The 20,377-nt window shown below is 31.7% G+C and overlaps 2 protein-coding genes and 2 non-coding genes across 4 annotated transcripts; 2 read left to right on the top strand and 2 right to left on the bottom strand.

Moving 5' to 3' along the window:
* Window positions 1-6,266: 6,266 nt before the first annotated feature.
* Window positions 6,267-9,709, bottom strand: LOC105425131 (uncharacterized). Its single transcript, XM_089073381.1, has 5 exons — window positions 8,985-9,709; window positions 8,617-8,793; window positions 8,405-8,500; window positions 8,195-8,254; window positions 6,267-7,809 (listed from the first exon to the last, which is right to left on the bottom strand). Exons 1-5 carry the CDS (start codon window positions 9,083-9,085, stop codon window positions 7,704-7,706), a joined length of 540 nt encoding a protein of 179 aa, XP_088929507.1. The 5' UTR covers window positions 9,086-9,709; the 3' UTR covers window positions 6,267-7,703.
* A 319-nt stretch (window positions 9,710-10,028) lies between these two features.
* LOC105425130 (COMM domain-containing protein 5) lies at window positions 10,029-12,061 on the bottom strand. Its single transcript, XM_011635735.3, has 4 exons — window positions 11,715-12,061; window positions 11,307-11,499; window positions 10,525-10,671; window positions 10,029-10,440 (listed from the first exon to the last, which is right to left on the bottom strand). Exons 1-4 carry the CDS (start codon window positions 11,812-11,814, stop codon window positions 10,257-10,259), a joined length of 624 nt encoding a protein of 207 aa, XP_011634037.1. The 5' UTR covers window positions 11,815-12,061; the 3' UTR covers window positions 10,029-10,256.
* Window positions 12,062-14,573: 2,512 nt separating this feature from the next.
* Window positions 14,574-14,646, top strand: TRNAR-UCG (transfer RNA arginine (anticodon UCG)). The gene has a single exon. It is a non-coding gene; the product is annotated as a tRNA-Arg (tRNA).
* A 1,556-nt stretch (window positions 14,647-16,202) lies between these two features.
* TRNAY-GUA (transfer RNA tyrosine (anticodon GUA)) lies at window positions 16,203-16,295 on the top strand. Its single transcript has 2 exons — window positions 16,203-16,239; window positions 16,260-16,295. It is a non-coding gene; the product is annotated as a tRNA-Tyr (tRNA).
* Window positions 16,296-20,377: the final 4,082 nt, after the last annotated feature.

Here is a 20,377-nt window from a genome sequence, read left to right as displayed (position 1 = left end):
CTGCGACTCAAACTGTCTTCCCTGGTCGATTGTGACTCTCAGGGGCGTGCCGAATCGACAGATCCACCCATTGTAAAAGGTACGGGCGACTGTTTCCGCTTCTTGGTTGGCCATGGGGAAGGCCTCGGGCCACCGAGTAAATCTGTCCACACATGTGAGGCAGTATCTCTGGCCTTGTGATACTGGTAGGATGATGATGTCGAGGTGTACGTGCTCGAATCGTCTGCTAGGAGGTTTGAAAGTTCCCCATGGGCTGTTTGTGTGTCTGGTGATTTTGGATTTCTGGCATTCCAGGCATGTTTTCGTCCAATTGCGGATGTCTTTGTTCATGCCTGGCCACACGAATCGTTGAGTTACCAGTTTAGTTGTTGCCTTAATTCCTGGGTGCGCTAGTTGGTGTATTGTCAGGAATGCCGTTCGCCTGAAGTCTTTAGTGAGGTACGGACGTGGTGTGTCTGTTTGCGTGTCGCACCATAATTGAAGCGCAGTCCCAGGTATTTTGACTTTATGAAGTTGCAACCCGTGTTTGTTGGTTTTGAATTCTTTTATTTCCAGATCGGTCTCTTGTGCGTCTGCTAGTATGGCGAAGTCGATCCCCGATTGTATGGCTTCTAATCTGGACATGGTGTCTGCGGCTATGTTTTTGCTGCCAGTTACGTGTTCTATTTTGGTTGTGAATTGGCTGATGTAACTGAGGTGTCGGAACTGCCTTGGAGTACACTTGTCCGGTTTTTGTCGGAAGGCGAATGTGAGAGGTTTGTGATCCGTGTATATGACGAAGTTCTTGGCTTCGATCATATGCCGGAAATGCTTGATCGCCAAATAGATAGCCAGTAGTTCTCTATCAAACGCACTGTAACGAATCTCAGTGGGAGAGAGTTTCTTGGAGAAGAAAGCTAGTGGTTGCCAATCTTCCTCCTGTTTTTGTTGAAGGGCGGCTCCGACGCTAGATTCTGATGCGTCGGCGAAGATTGCTAGTTTAGCGTGCCCGTTTGGATGTGCTAACAGTGTGGCTTGCGTCAGATCTGTTTTCGACTGTTCGAATGCTTGTTGCGCTTGATGAGACCATTCAATGGGTTGCTTGCCTCTCTTGTTGGCGAGCAAGTCATTGAGTGGAGCCTGTGTTGCTGCTGCCCTTGGTATGAATCTCCGGTAAAAATTCATCATACCAAGGTAGCGTCGAAGTTCCTTGGCGGTCTTCGGAGGCTGGACTCTTTGGATGGCCTCAGTGCGAGAGGGAAGTGGTTGAGTGCCCTCCTTGGTGATGAGGTATCCGAGGAATTCGACTTGCTTCTTTCCGAATTGGCACTTGGATGGATTGATGACGATGCCATACATGCTGAGTCTCTGGAAGAGCGTTTGAAGATGCTGTAGGTGTTCTTCCTCTGATCGTGAAGCGACGAGTATGTCGTCGATATACGTGAAGCAGAATTCTAGCCCTCTGAGTGCTTCATCCATAAATCGCTGGAAGGTTTGTGCGGCGTTGCGTAGCCCGAATGTCATATACGGGAACTCGTATAGTCCGAAGGGAGTGGTAATGGCCGTCTTCGGTATGTCCTCTTCCGCGACTGGGATTTGGTGGTAAGCTCTCACCAAATCAATCGTGGAGTAGATGCCTGTGCCCTCGAGAGCTTGTGCAAAATCATGGATGTGGCGAATCGGGTATGCGTCTGGGATGGTTCTAGCATTTAACGCTCGATAATCCCCGCATGGACGCCACTCTTCGTTTTTCTTGGGCACCAGGTGTAGTGGTGATGCCCAAGGACTGCTCGAAGGGCGAGCTATGCCTAGCTCGAGCATCTTGTTGAATTCCTTTTTTGCGATTATGAGCTGGTCTGGAGCGAGTCTGCGCGGCCTGCAAGTCACCGGTGGTCCCGGTGTAGTCGCTATATAATGCCGCGTTTGGTGCTTTGCCTCGGTTGGTCGGCCTTCAGGGCGCGTGATCTCCTTGTATTGCGCTAGGAGTTTGTGATATGGAGTGTATTCCTGGACGGTTTTGATTTGCACCGTGATGTCGTCACTTGCCTTGCCCCGAATCGCTAAGCCCGTCGTCTGATCGATGAGACGTTGGTTGGCGAGGTCGACCATTAGATTGAAGTATGCAAGGAAGTCGGCTCCGATTATCGGCTTGTCGAGATTGGTTACCATGAATCTCCAGGTGAAGGCTCTTCTGAGTCCAAGATTCAATGTGATTGTTTCCATGCCATACGTGTCAATCATGGTGTTGTTAGCGGCTGTGAGAGTGTATGCGGACTTGTTGCGTAGTCCACGAAGAAGTTTGCGTGGGAATACGCACAAGTCTGCTCCCGTGTCCACGAGGAAATCAATTTTGGTATTGACGTCAGTGACATGCAGGCGGCGTGTTTTTTGGCTCGTGCCCAGTACCGCCTTTACTGGCGAGCCGTGTCGTTTCCCTGTATTGGGTGTGAACAGGGTGCTTCGCATTTGCGGGCTGCTGTACCGTATCGTCGATGGTACCAGCACTTTGTATTGGCGGTCCCTCTTTCGGATGATTTCGAACGAGATCGGTTCCGTGAGGACTCTCTCTGTCTTGCGCGGTCTAACTGTAGGCTGCGTTCTATGTTGCTCGCAAGGGTTGTGACTTGTTGCTTCAACTCGTCCTGTTGGATGCGCATTTGTGCTAGTTGTATTTGTATGTTATAGTCGGCTGGCGCGTTGCTTCGCGTGTTGCGTGTTGCCTCAGCCAATTGTAATGCCAGGTCTCTGGTAACGTCTAAAATCGCGTCTGCCATTTCAGCAAGGTGGTCCAGAGTGTCTTGTGTTTTGCTGACTAGATGTGGCTTGAGAAAGGTTGGAAGGCGGCTGAGCCAAATGGTTCTTACGACCTGTTCGCCTACGACTTTTCCGGCTAGGTTGCGCAGGTGCCGCAGGAACTGCGATGGTTTGCGGTCGCCTATTTCTTCGTGCTCGAGTAGTTGCCTTGTTTTGTGCTCCTGTGTTGCACTCAGGCGTTTTATTAACTCGGTGCGTAACGTTTCATATTGCCTTTCCTCGGGAGGATTCATCACTATGTCGCGTATTTCCATGGTGTATTGCGGGCCAAGTGCTGTGAGTGCGTGGCCGAATTTTGTTTCCTCAAATGTGATGCCTGCTGCTTGGAAATTACGGTCCAGGATGCTGAACCACAGTTCTGGATCGGCTGGCGTGAATTCTGGAATTCTCATTGCCACCCCGTTGACTTCGTGTACATAGGGTGGTTGTGCTTCCATGGTTGCTTCCGGTATATCGCTAATCGTGGGTTGTGGCATTGTTTGCCGACGCATGCTTGCTTGCTTCTCTTTGGTATTTGTCTAAATATGTTAATTTGTACTTGCCTTGTGGCCCTTCCTGGGAAGTCGGGGGTCACCAATATGGTGTTTATGGTACACCAATGTGGTGGTTCGTATGTCCACCAATGAAAACGTTGTGCATCTGATGAGTCTCCGGCGTAACCAGTCCGCTGTCTGCTTCTTGAGTGCAAAGCGGAATGGGCGACAGGGAAAGGAAGGTTTGTCGTGCTGGTTTCGGGTCGTTAGTGCGACTTCGACGGATGGCGAGGCCTCGGTCTGAGAGGCGGCGTGGAACGAAGGCTGCCGGGGTCTCGGCGGGGCGTTCCCCGCGTGATGCTCCCCAGGTCCAGGGGTATGAGGCGCCACGGAGTGCTGGTGGGCTCCGGTCGTAGTCCGGTGAAGCCTGGGACGGATGGGCAGCGATGCGCCGCAATCTGCGGCGAGAACCTCGCCCGTTGTGGGGTGGTTGGTTCGCTGCGTGCGTCCCTGCGGGCCGGAAAGTGGAGGTTGCGGCCCGGCGTAGGCGGGCAAGCCCGCGGAGCTGCTGCGCTCGGCGCGGTGTCGCCGGTGTCGGTGCCTGGCCGTCTCGTCGTCCTCCCAGCCGTGAAGTCCGCTCTGCGCTGGTCCTGGCGGCGGGGGTAAGCCTCCCCGCGGTGATGGCGGCCAGCAGGCTGCTAGAGCACGGGCGGGTGCGGCTGCGAGATCGGTGGCTGTGTAGAGATGGCTGCGACGTGGTGGCGGAGTCTGATCCTTGGCGGCGTACTCCGGTGTCGTCTCCGCGGCGTGGCCTTCCTCCGGAGTCTGCGGCGGTGGCTCGTTCGGGTGCCTCTCGGCAGGGATGCCTAGAGTCCCGCTCAACGGCGTGAACGGCCGCTGAGGAGAGTTCGGCGAGAGGAGGCACGGCGTGAACGGCCGCGTCGGAGGGTGAGGAGCCCCTCTATGGCGTGAACGGCCACCGAGGGGAGAGTACGACCTATGAGGGGTCGGTAACGCCAGCCGCAAAAGGCCGTGTAACTGACCGCAAGCGGTCGGACCTCAGTGTCTCTTTAGCCGTGTACGGGCCCCAGAGCCCACTGAGGGATAGTGTCGGTTGCTGGTGCTAGCCGTTCTTATATAGCGGCGATGTGGTCTTCCGCGCACGAGTTGATGATTGTCCGGTTGGCCATCTCGTGGCGAGCGCGTGTATCACTCTCGTGCGCGGGCGGGCCCTACTGCTTTCCGCGCACGAGCAGACGGTCGGACGGCTGGCCATCTCGTGGCGAGCGTGTGTCACTCCCGTGCGCGGGCCCACGGTGTCGGCGCGTGGCAGCGCGGCGGCGCGCGCCGGCGCGCTCGTTGTTAGGCCAGAGTGGCGGTGATCGCCACACCATAAATACGAATTAAGTAAATTGATTGTACGAACTTATTTAAACTATAATAATGTTAAATTGTAATTGTAATAATGTTAAAAGGTCGCACTTCGAAGCGTGTGAAACAAGAAATAAACATAATTCTGTCACTCGATACACGTTGACAAAAAACTGTTATATTTAAAGGACAATAAATAATATTTTTATATATTTTATATTTATTTTTAATCAGTTCATGATTTTATAAATTATTACACAATTTTTATAAAATGTTAATAAAATATATTTGTTCGTTTACGGAAATTCTTATTTTTTTAATTATCTGCTATTTGAAACATGGCGTGGAGCGTAAATCTCGAAATATCTTGATTCATGTTGGTGACAACAGGCATTAACATGAGAAAAGTGAGGGGCTAGTCCATACTTGTATAGTCAAAGTTAACAACTTTCAAATGAAGTGAATTAAGGGTTCTTATTAATACCAATATAAAAGACGAAAAATTAGATGCTTGTTTGTGATAAGATTGTAGTCTAAAAGAATGTAACTTTCACGCTTTTTGGTATCCATTTCTTTTATTTTCTAATTCCTTCTTCTGTATGGCACAAAATAATGAATAACCAATCGTGCAAATAATGAAGAATCAAGATGTTTAATTCTTAAAGGTAACATTATCGTCATCTTTAAGGCCGCAGCACACACTTCTGCATAACGCATAATGCATAACGCATAATGCATAATGCATAATAAAAAAATAAACTAATCATAATTTTTTATTTCTACTCCTAAAATGGAAATGAAAAATTCTGATTGGTTCATTTTCTTATGCGTAATGCATTATGCGTTATACAGAAGTGTGTGCTGTGACCCTCGTGGACATTACAAAATCATGGATTAGCTACGTAGTTCAATATTCACGTTTTTATGGACATAGAGGCGTTTCAAAATAAAGTTACAGCTAAATCATGGGCATGTCCGCTCTTAAGCTTCCCTCTAATATAATTTTGTTACATATTAGAAAACAAGACGGTGATTGGCTACCGCGTTGCCGCTTTGCTGCATCATGTGTGCAATCAGCCTTATACAAATAATTAATATACATATTACATTAGTATTTTAGAATTATTTTTGAAATTTTCTTTTAAAACCGTTAGTTTAGATAATATCAAAACATTAATTATAATATTTTATTTATATGTGTAGACAAGCATTTATTTTATTTCATGTTCTATTATTTTTCTTTTCTTTTTCTTTTCATGTTTTCTTAAGATTATATGTTCGAGATAAACAAAATTTTTAAGTTAGGTCCGAGTACATACAGCAGCGCAATACGCTGTCGGCACTTTTGATGATCACGTGTACGAAATTGAACTGCACAGACTGCACTAAAATGTTCTATTTCGCCTGGGAAAATTGAAATAAATAATTTCTAATATTTTTTGGAAACAATTACTTTCAAACATTTTTTCTAATTTGTGAATGTAAGAACAAAAATTATAATTTGCTACTTGTAAATTTTCAAGTGGATTTTCTTTTTTGGTAGTAAAAGCTCAAAAAGAATAATATAAACTAGTATCATCTATAACAGTCGTTTTCATTAAGATAAATAGTACACGTTATACATATATGTATTTTTGAACATTTTTTAATTATGTATCTGCATACATATCTAAACGCATTTTTTTCTGGTAAATTCATATTATAACAATCATGATTCTAATATCTAAATCTACATCTAAAAGGGATATCTAAAATTGGACGCGTAGATATGACTGAAGATGGAATGAACACAGATAAAGAATTCGAACATGGTGTCCCAATTAAATTTGATTGTATCAGTCTTTAGCACAATTTTGCGTATCTGTATGTTGTAAAACTTTCATGTTGAACAATTTTTTAAAAGTGCGAATAAACTAGTAGAATTCAAACAATTACCATCCTGTTGTCTAATGGAACCAAAAAAATTTTCAATATAGTCTTGATTTATTCTTCGTGTGCGTAAATGTGGAAAATCACGACATTTTAATTTCTTACAAAGTTTTCTTACAAAGCAAGCATTACACTTCTAATTGTTATCTGTCAGCATTTAAAACAGTTTAACACATAAATTATTTTTATTAATTACATTTATACTTTTCAAAAAATATATCATTGGTTCTAAAAATTTGTTTTAATTGTTTTTGGCTTCCGGTAAATACTTTTCCATATTCTTTGGGACTATTTATTGTAAAAGAATTTAGAACATTAAATAATTTATCAAAATGATCAATAAATCAATTGCTTCACTAGGAAGAAAACCAAAAAACATTTGTGTACACATTCCCGCAGCTACATAGTTATCAAAAATTTAAACGGCATATTTGACTTTTATTTTTTGAGTGATAGATTCAATATGATTTTTAATTAGTTTAGGAACGGTTTTCATCCATTATTTACTACCTCTATTGTAAAATTCCGCAATATAAGCCTATGATGTAACTTTGTTTATTTCAAATTATATTCGAGGTTTGTATAAATTATCGCGTTTTTTTCATCAAGTAAGGCGTATCAAATATATATAATATTTCTAATTCATCAACAAGACAAACAGAATTTTTGGTATGTCCAGTTAATTTACTATTTGTTTGCATGAATAATTAGAGACTACAAATAGATGGTAATGCGAATAGTTTATTCTTAAGTTCTCGATAATTTCGTGGACTTAAAAAATATAATCGTAGTGCAAATTGTTTAAATTCAGAAGTATCTTTTCCCATATTTGCTTTTAATTTGGGCATCAAGCTTTGTACATAAAAATTGTGGGTAACTTAGGGCCGTGGCACGTAAAAAAAACTTAAGCAATAAGGAAATCAACGTTATTAACGGATTTGCTACTGCTTATGTTATTGCCTTACGTTCTCGACTGTGATTGGTTAATTCGCTTACTGCTTAAGTTTTGTTATGTGCCACGGCCCTTACAACTTAGTTGACGAAAATTTCACGTTCTTTGAGATCTTTCTTATTTTATCTTGTGTTTCCATCTTCTCTATTCTTCTTTGGAGCCATCTAATTCTTTCGCGCAGCATTCTATTTTCTGCTTGTAATTTTAAATTTCGTTTTTTTAATTTTTTTCTTCTTTGGAGTTTCTACTTGAAACTTTATGCTTGAGAAATGCATCCTTCTAGATGTGTTCCTACACAAAACAGAAATAGAATTAGAAACATTGCAGAAACATATTGGAAAAAAGATATAATTAGATATAAAAGTAGAAAAAATATGTACATATATAAAAATGTATATATTAAGAAAGATTAAATATCTGAAGTATATATCAAAATATATCAAAATATATATTATGAAATACTATTATAGATTAAGTTTTTTGCTTTGTTTTTTTTGTTAAAAATAAGTTAAGAGAAAATAGCAAAATATCTTTAACGTAAATATAAAATGAGAAATATAACTTAAAATATATTTTAAATATATTTCAATAACTAATCAAATATTATAAATTTTATATTTTTACAAATAATATAATTAAAATGCATCTATGTTATTAATTATATATAAAAACTTACAGTTTAGTGATCTCAGCATCTGTATCCATAGGTAATATTGTTTTTGATGATTGGATATTGCTGAAATATATCTTTTTAATATTCTAGTCATATCTAAATAAAAAATAAAATTTATTTATTTAGTTGGCAATAAGATATAGCAGCAAAAGCAAAACATTAATATTAGAAAGATTTATATTTATAAGAATATTTATGTAGAAGTTAAAAAACCTGTTCGTTTCCTCTTGTTGACAATCTTTGACAATCGTTGATAATCTTTGACAATCGTTGACAATTTCTTCTGGTGCTGTTGTTACAAGTATATTGCTACAAATGTTATAGTATTGTTTTATACATTATCAATTATTGTTTATAATTGCTTCAAAAAAAAGAAAATGTTATTTAAAATAAAAAATGTGTTTTATAAAAAATTTATTATTTACTTTGTTCCAAAAAATATCGTTGGTATAGCATCAGGATGAAAACTGGCTCTACTTTTACCTATTTTATACCACTTTTCTTCAAAATGCAAGTGACACAGTCGATAGTTACGATGAGCATATTCTGGGCCCATTACTTTTAAATCAAATCTTTTAGAAGCACGTATCCATTGCATCCATCTATATTTTATCAAAATATTGTTAATAAAAAATAAAATATATGTATATATAAATAAATATATAATAATAAATAAATAAATATATTTAAGAGAAAAGTTGAAAATACACATACATACATACACACACACAAACATAACTAAAACATAACTAAATTAAACATGTTTGAAAAAAAAATTAAAACAAAATTGTACCTGTCATATTCCTTTGGAAACATAAAAAAGTGTCTTTTTTCTGTAACTTTATTGTTGCATTTCATCGCAACACACCATGAACTTGATTTATGGGTCGACATTTTTTTTCCTTGTATTTTTTTTTGTTTCGCATATCTTCTTATATCTTCCAAGAAGCAGTATCTGCAACAAATCTAAAATCAAAGTTTCTTCTTGAAGTATTGAAAATCTGTATAAATTTTTATTTTCCGAAGAGAAAATAACTCTTCGTTCTCAGTTCACTTTATCTTCTTTCACTAATCACTATTCACTGAACTATTCACTAATTAATATTCAATATTCACTGAACACTGAACACTCCTATTTATTTTCTTTAACACACCTTAACAAAGTAAACTCTTTATGATTTCACTTCTGTAGACATTTTCTGTCAAACGCATTTGTTCCCGCTAATTTTGTTGGGCAGTCATGGATTCATTTAGGCTGTGTTCGTAAATTCACTGCCAGTACTGAAAATATATAGAATACGTTACGTAGACTATATGTATAAAATAGATTCAAGCGTTATCTAAAAGTAACTAACAATTTTGCCTTGTATTAAGGTGTCTTTTCATGCTGACGCTCATTTTAAGCATCAAACTACGATTAATGTAACAAATGTTCGAAGCGTTTGTCTAATCAAAACAAAGACTAATGCACCAATCAAAAAATGCTTCAAAGCATTTGTAGTAAGCCCTTGATCATGTACCCTAGATCACGTGATCAAAAATAACCATTCAGGCTGGATCCCCATCAGCATCGGCGCTTTGATATAGGGCGCTAATGTGGAAGTAAATAGTACTTACTATTTACTCCCACTACTCATTTTCACCAATTAGCATTCTGTGTCAAAATACCGGTCTGCATGAGGAACTTCAGATTTCACTATTCTATATTAATTTTGATCACGTGATCTAATTTGACGCTAAAAATGAGCGTCGAGCATGAAAAGGAACCTTTAGCAATTATACTGAGGAAAAAAAAAGAAACATTTAATCTGATACAAAATAAATGTGAAAGAATAAATATATTATATATGATTTTAATCTTCCTATTCTTATTGATTTAAAAATACAAATTTTTTTTATAAAAGTACATATTAAGGAGTGGAATTCTAATTGTACAATATTAATTTTTACTTATATTATAAATTGGATATATCAAAGACAAATATTTTTTATATATTCTTATATAACAGAAATAAATTATATAAACTATACATTTTGTGAAAATTATATTGAGGTAAAATGATTATCAACTGGGCAAAACACTTTTGAAAATACTATGCCGTTCCAGTGCTTGCATCTCAACGAGAATGGTAGCTACAGCATGTCTCAATTGATGGAACTTTGCCAGAGATAATTCAAATGTTACTGATTCACCAGTATTAAAGATCCATTCCATCACAATATTTGGCTCTAGTACTTTATTCAATATACTGAAATGAAAAAAATGATTTATTAGAACATGTCTCATAATATATTATTTTAGTACAAATATCTGTTTAAAATCTAAAGCATACTTAGATGAAATAGTAATATCTATACGCCATTTACAAGATACTAGCTGTGGATAAAATTTTGTTCTCTGAATTAAACCTGCTAATAGATCTGATTGTTTTGGGCCATAAACTACAGAAATTAAATCTTCTACACAGTCTGAATTCAACCTGTAATATGCAGAATGCAGTTAGAAAATACAGTTATAGTTTCCATTTAGAGGATTTTCATATAATTTTTATTATAAAAAAAATGAATATATAATTTATATTATTATAATAATTACTGACAATATAAGCTTATTTATTTTTCTTATATGTAACAGAATCAATATAATCTAAATAGTCAAATTTATCAAAAATGAATGTTGTTAAATATTTGTTACAAATTTTATTAATGAAAATTTTATTATTATAAATTTGATATAAGATTTGAAATTTATAATAATGCAGAATATTAGCTAAAATCAACAAAGTTTATTGATAAAATTATACAATTAATGACTCATCAAATCAAGCAGAAAAAATTGTCAAATTTGCTAGTTTGATACAGATTGGCAACAGAAATAAAACAGAATTTTGCAAATTCTATTTGATTTTTGTTACCAATTTATCCTAATTTACCATTAAGATATTTCAAAATCTATCAGCAAAACATAAATTTAACATGAACATAAAGAATGCTATAAAGAATCTATTATATTTTAAGCAAATGTGTTATTAATATATTGATATATATAATATATTGATATATACATTTTGTTTACTAAAAAAATATGAAAAACTAGCACATATACATTACTTACTTCAATTCCTCCAAACATTGTTTAAATTCTGCAGGTTTGATATTATGATATTGTGAACATAAATGCATTTTCAAAATTGTAAGAATAGCAGCATAATATTCATCTACATGTTCTTCAGGTATATTATATTTCTTACTTATTCGTTCTAGTATACCATCTTCTATATGTTCCATTTCTATTGCTTTCACTGCAACTATAATTTTTTTTTAGATAATTAATGTAAATTTATATCTTTGTTATGAATATTAGATGTGATATGGCACGCGCGCACCCCCCCCCCACACACACACACACACACTTTTTGTATATGTATTACACTTCAAAAATATTTACTACAACTTACTTTGTTTTATGTAAGTCATATTTATTTAGACCAATTTTAATTGATATTCAAGAAAATAAACTCACGTTGTATTAATGGACGCGCGAATGTTTTCTTTAATTCCGCAAGGTATTTTGTTTTGTTTCCTAAAGCATTTATAAGTTGCATTTGAAGGGGAGTTGTCATCTTCTTAACGTACAAGTAATCTCGACAAATTCAATTTCAGTTGATTCGTCATATAACGCGAAAGAACAGGTTAAAGACACGATACAAGTCACCAGCAGATAACGAAGAAAAAAAATTCTTCAAAATTCAATCGATAACTTAACCGAAGATCTTCGAACCTTTAATTCTCAATCATCAATATAGGCTATGTTTGACAGAGAAAGCAGAGGTGTGTAAACACCATAGACATAGTATAGATAGACCGAGCATGCTATATATCAGGCAATGGGCGACATGTGCGAGTGAGAAGAAACGACGACATCTAATTTTTTTTCTCTCTCTAATAGAAGAAGGTGGGGGAAATATTGAGTGGAGAGAGTTGTTTCTTCTCATTCGCACATGTCGCCCATTGCCTGATATAGTATGCTCGGTCTATCTATACTATGTCTATGGTGAACACCAAATACATTCTATCCTTGTTAACATTCGATGAAAGATAAGGATAAAGGACCAGTCCAACTACTCTGATTAATCTTATTCGACTGATTATTCCATTGGAATTAACCAATCACATTTGTTATTAACAGAAATGATAAATGTGATTGGTCAATTGATGATTGATTTTTAATAGCTGAGCAGTACCATTATTTCAAGAAATTATTTTACATTTTTACGTGACCTATTAGACAGACATCTTATTTTCTGATATTTTTTACAAGTTTTAAGAATATGAAAATATCATGTTTTTCGACAAGAGAAAAGTAAAATAAAGCCATATGACACAAGAAACTTTTTATATATCATTTCTCGTTTCTAATGTTATATAATCTATACGCGCTGAGCTTTAAGATCAGATCTAAGTTTATACAGCTATTGGCTATCCTAGGCCGACATTTATAGTTCTTATATTTAAGATAACATTTTAACCAATAGGATAGCTGTAGCTTCATGAGCTTATTTAAGACATTCTTAAATATAAGAACTGACTATGAATACTAGCCCTAGAGCCACTTTCATCAACTCTGATTAATTTAGATGACTGATTATTCTATTGAAATTGACCAATCAGAGTTCGACTATTTTCCTCACGGTCCAGGGGATTGATCATGTAATTTCATGTGAAATTTTTCACTTTCCATTTTTCACTTTTTATTTTTCACGCATCAATATTTCACGTGAAACTTTTCACATATAGAGATTATGCATGTAACTTGGATGCTTGGAAAGTGAAATCATGAAATAGTTTCATAGATTTTATAACTAAGAAAAATTATTTTATTGATACAGTATTATATATCCGATTGTATCCTTTTAATATCCGATTATATATATATATATATATATATATATATATATATATATATATATATACTATGTACACTTAGGCCTGGTTTATGCTTCGGTTTTAATCTTAACTTTGAAAGTTAGAAATAAAGAATGCCATAAAGTCGTTTATGCTTTATATTAAAAATTCATTGGTTCAACAATTATATTGTTGTATATGCAGCTATATTGTGACATTTTGCGTGCGATAGCTCGAAGAGACATATTTATAACTCGTTTATGTCCTTCTATTATAGCTATATTTTAAAATTGATTGTCAGTTGACTGTATTGACTGTCAGAAAATGGGAAGTGTCCCGTTTGACCACGTTGCAATTGGTCACTTACAACGACCGACGCCTGGAGATTTTCCACTGGATCAATCAATCAAACAATTTTATTTTAAATTGGCCAATTGACAACGTGGGCACTTGTGGGCGCCATCCTTGAAAATGTATAATGGTTATATAAATATAAATTTTTAATTCTACCAATAAATTTTAACATAGCCTATATATGTTTGTCGTGTTTAATTCATTGGAGCCTAACATGGCTTGTTCTGTAATCTGCGCGAATTAGCATTCTTCATTGTGTCCATACTGGTTATCCATCATCATATACATTGGTATTTATAATTAATTCTTATATTTAGAGTATTATTTATAATCAGTTTTTATATTTAAAATTGTCTTAAGTTTCGGTTTACAATAGTAAGCATTAAGTTGAAAGAAAATGAGCAATCATAATCTATTATTTTTCTTACATTCGATTGTGATTGGTCAATTGGCTTAAAGCTTAAACCTATTATAGACCGGAACTTAAGAGTATGTTTCAACCAAATGAATACTGCCTTAAGAGAAAATTGACTATATTGTCATCTGTCGGAAAATAGAAGCTGCAACTTCGAACATTTCTGTTCCTCTCCCCCTAACCGTCTTTTTCAAGCTATTTTACTTGATCAATATATTTACCATAATCATTACAAACAATTTTTTTATTTTTATTTTTGATTGAAGTTTTAATTAATTTGTTAATAATATCAATGTTTTGTTATCCATAGTATAAAAATTATGAAAATTTAGCTAGTATAATGATTTGTGATAGTAATTTCATCAATAGCTTGTGATACCAGAAAATCTTTAAAAAATAATTAGAACTTTTTATAAAATATTTTGTAACAAAATTTAAGTAATCCTGTGTTCAATATTAAATGTAAAATTTATGATATATATTATAATTGATTGTTTTACTGATTTACGAACAGATTAAACATTAACGTGAATAAAAATATTAATAAAAATAAATTGTTAATTATAATACTTTGAAACTTGTTGTATATCTTCTTATATTTATATTTAAATATAAAATCATATTAATTATAATATTTTAAGCTTAATATATGACAAAAAAAGAGAATGAACTTCTATATATATTTGGTGGAAGAGAACGCTTGTAACTGACCGTGTGGCCTAATGGATAAGGCGTCGGACTTCGGATCCGAAGATTGCAGGTTCGAGTCCTGTCACGGTCGTAATATTTTTTTTTCACAAAATAAAACATCTAAGTATTCACATTATACAAAATAATTTTATTCATGCTGGTAACAAATTTTTCATATATAATTAGGTATGATAAGATTTCATATATAATTTTTCATATATAATTAGGTATGATAAGATACAATTATGTATAAAATTATGTATAAAATGTTATAAATGTATCTATATGTGTTAAAATATAACATATGAATATATATTTATGTAATTATATATTTTTTTATATAAACATATTTTATAATTACATATAAAAAAATTCCATACGGTTTATTTTTTATCTTCCTTAATATTTATTAAATTATTTTCAAAAATATTTTGATAAAAATTAAAATAAAAGTAATAGAAATATATATATAATATAATAAATAAAATAATCTTTTCCTTTTTAAAATTTATTAATTATTTAAAATAACATTAATATAAATTTAATTTTTGTTTATGCTCAATTTAAACTTATTTTATTTATATTTTGAAGAAAGTGGGATAGATAGCATATTTTACTAAAAATTTTACATTGTTATTATATTGTATATTATATGTTTTGTTTATTACTGTATTGTACTTTATATGCGTTTTTGTTTTATTTGAATGCTTGACCCAAATTTTACGCGCGTGTGCGGATGTGTGTGTGTGTGTGTGTGTGTGTGTGTGTGTGTGTGTGTGTGTGTGTGTGTGTGTGTGTGTGTGTGTGTGTGTGTGTGTGTGGGTGTGATGTGTGTAAAAGTGAATAACCTCGAGACATTTCCTCGAATAATAGAAAATAGTATAAAGAGCAATGAAATGATGAAAATACAAAGGGCTGTCAAATGTTGTGACATTATTAAGAAAGGTCAAGATTCCTAAAATATTGATTACCTAATAATCTAATTTAGTCTAATACTAACTTAATAGAATTCTCAATAAAATCAATTCACAATTTATTCATTACGTTAAAATTATCAGTAATGTATTTATAAAATATATATTTATATATTATAATTATATATTTATTAAATGTAAAATAACTGGACAGTATTTGATTAATAATAACATTTAATTCTTCCTAAGAAGAATGACAATAAAATTACCAATATAATAGTTTATTATTTTTAGAAAAACAAATATTTAAAAAAAATCTATTTTTGATAAAGAAATGTAATGAAACATTTACATAAATTTTTATAAAATATTTCATGCAAAATAAATACATTAATTAAATTTAGAAATACTTTAGCAACGAGATTTTTCTTATAGAAATTTAATATTAAAAGGTAATGATTATAATTATTTATTTTGAGTATTAAAAAATATTAAATATTATAAATATTAATTATATGTATTAAGAAAAATTTCTTTTAACATATGTACCGATAAATATATAAAAAGTAATAAACAATATTAGATATTGTAGTATAAGAAAATTCATCATCAAGAAAATCATTAGCAAGTTGCTTTCTATTTTAAATAAAGATATTTTAATATTTAAAAATTTTAGATCAACATACAATTAAGTGCTAAATATAATTAGTTCATTGGGCAGACCCCTCAACACCCTTCGATAGCTCAGTTGGTAGAGCGGTGGACTGTAGTAGGAAGCATAGAAGAAGAAATCCATAGGTCGCTGGTTCAAATCCGGCTCGAAGGAATTATTTTTTTTGACTGTTTTTTTTATCAGAAGATTTTATTAAAATAGATTATTATCTTTGAAGGTATAATTTCTATTATAATCTCTATCTTCATTTTGAAAATTATTGCTATTTTTTTAATGAAATTATAGGTGTCAAACTATTATAATTTCCATAAAATATATAGTATTTATAAAACTATACAAATTTATCAAAAGAAATTAAAATTTATGGTGAATGGATTTTTATAAATTAATTTTTAATAAACAATAAAATTTTTATTAAATGTAATAACAAATATTTTGAACAAAAATATACTTACTATTTATATCATATATTTCTATAATTACTATTAATATTGCAAAATATAAAAGTAGAACTTTTTAAATTAAATAGTTATTATAGATGTTCAATATAGATTTTTTTTTCTTTATCTTGTTTACGATTTTTTCTATTTTATAACTACAATTATATTATAAGATAATATAATAATTATATTTTTACATGAACTAAAAAATAAATAAATTTTTAAATATTTATATTTATTAAATAATTATTTTGTTTCAATTATTAAACAAATTTGCTATTATATTATGTTATAATAAATTAAAATATAGAAATATTTTTAAAATTAGACAAATTGCTTATAAAACATTTCTCCTAAGTAAGCAGACGGATAACAGAAGAGGAAAATTAAAAATAATCATTCATTTATCATTCATATGTTTCATGCAGTATTCTATAAAGAGATTTAGAGGTGGTGGAAGAGATGGTTTCATGATTTTCTAGCTTATTGATTCTACACTTCTTCTCCAAAATAAATTGAAGTAAAGTAAAAGTTCCTCCTATTAAATTAAAAGTTGTTATGTTAACAGATTATTAATAAGATTCAGCTCAACTAAAGAAAATATTTCAAATATAAGATATACGAAATACTAAAAAATAAGCTTAAAAATGTTGTTATTTTTAATACGACTTATGTAATATTGTGAAAAATCTATTTTATAAAATATAAAATATAATATTTTCGTAAGAAATATTATTAATATGATTTAAATATAAAATAGAATAGTTTATATAAAATAAAATAGCTTTTATTATTTAAGTTATTTATGTTATTTAATGTAGATATTATATTAATTATATTATATTATGCAATATAGTATTATTATGTTATATTAATTTAGAAAGACATTAATTTAGACATAGTATTTCTGTATGAGTGCAATATACACACACATTATATTAAATAATTTTTTATTATTTAATATTTTTCTTATTTATATAAATATTATTTCACATTTTTTTACATCTAAAAGGATTTAGTAAATATAGGTAAACAAAAAATTGAGTCTATGCGATGTTAACAATTTGTCTATACAGAAGTTATAGAAAAATTATTGTATACTTTTTTTTATTGTATGCACTAAAAAGAAAAACTAACAAAAGAAATAAAGATTAAATTACTATTCATTTCGATATAATATCTTATTTTCTATAAATAAATTAAGATTCTAGGAAATTCTTATCATATCATTTCGCGTGTCATCCATTGATTCTACGTCATCCACATTTAATGCTTATCCATTTATCTATTTTGGGGATCGAAATCTTGCGAAGGTGTGCCACCCTTTTTTGTCTAATCAGAATGAAGTGAATTAGTCCCGACACGAGACCGCACCTAAATATTGTTCGTGTCTCACATAAATAAATTGACGAGACTTTTAAATCCTTTTTCACATAAGTTTGACCTAGTCTTAAGTGCCGCGAAAATTAGAAAGTCGATACAAGTCCTTTGTATTACATTTTTTCTTATTGCTAATGTGATAACATTTATCGACAAATTTCATTACAAAATTACAATTTATTTCTTGTTTCAATAAGTTTTTTAATATAATATATAATAACGTAACATTAACTTTTTAAAAAATTTTTTGTGAAAAAAGATTTCCTTCACCATTAATTTTGAGTTATTTCAATTTTCAAATAATATAAAGTTATATAAAGTAAAATTTGAAGGAATATTTAATTATTTATTGTAATATAATATATTTTAAATATAATTTTATTTTAACATCTTTGATAAAATTTTCAATTATTAACATAAATAATCGCAATTTTTTATTTCTTTTATTTTTCATAAATTAGTTGCCTTAATTTGTAAATTCCAATTTAATATATTTTAATATATTTATAGATTCCAATTTAATTTAATTCCAATTTTATCAATATACAGGTTGGATTTAAAGTGTTACAAGTTTAGTTGTTACAAGCTTAAAGTGTTACAAGATATCTTTGAAAATATGCATAATAGCAAAAAATATTTCAGACAAAAGTTGTATGGTTTTAAGAGGGACGTAAGGCTGTGCTAATTTGATCTTGAATAATTTTTTGAAGGTCATTGACGATCATCTTCAATTTTTTAAATAAAAACCTCCATCTTTTATTACATATTTTTATAATTAACCTCGAGAGCTTTTCAAAACACTACAATAAAATATTTTTCATTAAGTATTTTCCGAGTCATAAGGTTTGAATTTCACATACAATTGGATATAAAATATAAAATATCTTGTATATTATTCATTTTTTGGCAACTATATCTTAATATTTTCATGCACAGAAATGAGGTTAATTAATCGGTGTAAAGAAAACACATATTTGTTGTCCCAAAAAATGAATATTTACAATATGCAACGACGTATTCTTCTTGACTATAATATAATAATAATTATGTATTTTTTTTATATCAATTGATTTATTTCATTATTCTATGCGTAAAAGTATTAAAATATAATTGCCAAAAAATGAATAATTTATGAGATATTTTATATTTCATATCAAATTGTATATCAAATTCAAGCTTCTTAACTCAAAAAACATTTAATAAAAAATACTTTATTATAGTGTTTTAAAAAACTCTCGAGGTAAATTGCAAGAATATGCAATAAAAAATTGGGATTTCTATTTAACAAATTGAAGATGACTTTCACGTGACCTTCAAACAACCATTCAAGGTTAAATCAATAGCACAGTGTTATGTACTTCTTAAAACCATGCAACTTTTGTCTGAAACATTTTTTGCTATTATGCATATTTTCAAAGATATAATCTTGTAACACTTTAGTCCCTACATTTATTAAGATATATAAAAAATTTGTATCCAAGTATTTGCAATAAAATTATTTAATTAAAAGGAAAAAATCTATTTTTACCTTAATACAATGTCTTTAACAAGGTGATTTATCACAAAATATCAATTTATCATATTTTTTTAAAAATTAATAAACTTTTCCATAAATAAAGTTCTTAAAAACAAGTTAATTCTACCAGACTGTTTTTTTCTGCTTTCAAAAAAAAAAAGTAAAATTATCCCAGAGCCAATATTTATATAAGTTTTATGTCTAGAATAAGTTAGATTATATTTATTAGTGTATCATATCATTAAAACATTTGCTAATTTATTTATAAAATCAATCATTTAAAAAAAATATAGTAAAATAATAAAAAGAGACTATTAAGAGTTTAGCGTAACGACGATGAGCTGTAATATACTTGTTAAAATTAAAAATTAAAATAATCGATACATCAAATTTGAGCCATTTTTAGTAATAAAAATTATACTCAATTAAAGTTTTCATTTCGTATCTTCAATGAGATCAAAGAATAAATTTAGTAGAATTTATAAATTGTCCATCAAATTGTAAGACCGAATAACAGGAATTAAATATTATGAAAATAGAAATAATTAAATTATAATTTAACTGGTTATTATAAAATTTTTAAACAAAATTTATCTCAAGTAATAAAATGTCTAATAATGTAAAATGTAAAAATCAAAGAATGCAGTCAGTATAATAAATAAGTATTAGTTAAAAATATACAAATATAATATTAAAATATTTGTCAATGTAATAAATAATGATGGATAGAATATTGTGCAATAAGCTGTTCTTAGATGACTTATCGATTTCGAGTGTCTGTATGTGTCATTCAATTCGGTTCACAATAATTTCACAGAAAATGAATTTTTTTACAAATTAAATTTATAAATGGATAAAATTAAGTTTCATTTAAATTAGAAATAGAATGTAAATGTGTA

The sequence above is a fragment of the Pogonomyrmex barbatus genome, unplaced genomic scaffold (genome assembly GCF_055798465.1).
Source record: "Pogonomyrmex barbatus isolate J1 unplaced genomic scaffold, ASM5579846v1 scaffold15, whole genome shotgun sequence".
Lineage (NCBI taxonomy): Eukaryota > Metazoa > Arthropoda > Insecta > Hymenoptera > Formicidae > Pogonomyrmex > Pogonomyrmex barbatus.
Note: the sequence above shows the minus strand (reverse complement) of the source record. Positions and strands in the feature narration are given on the sequence as shown.

Excerpts from the sequence above, each read along its gene's own strand:
- LOC105425131 (XM_089073381.1), bottom strand. The coding sequence starts at position 9,085 with ATGTCGACCCATAAATCAAGTTCATGGTGTGTTGCGATGAAATGCAAC. Across the intron at positions 8,794-8,984 it reads TTTCCAAAGGAATATGACAG|ATGGATGCAATGGATACGTG; the intron begins GTACAATTTTGT and ends GATAAAATATAG. Across the intron at positions 8,255-8,404 it reads CAACAAGAGGAAACGAACAG|CAATATCCAATCATCAAAAA; the intron begins GTTTTTTAACTT and ends GATATATTTCAG.
- LOC105425130 (XM_011635735.3), bottom strand. The coding sequence starts at position 11,814 with ATGACAACTCCCCTTCAAATGCAACTTATAAATGCTTTAGGAAACAAA. Across the intron at positions 11,500-11,714 it reads CGCGCGTCCATTAATACAAC|TTGCAGTGAAAGCAATAGAA; the intron begins GTGAGTTTATTT and ends AAAAAATTATAG. Across the intron at positions 10,441-10,524 it reads GATATTACTATTTCATCTAA|TATATTGAATAAAGTACTAG; the intron begins GTATGCTTTAGA and ends TTTTCATTTCAG.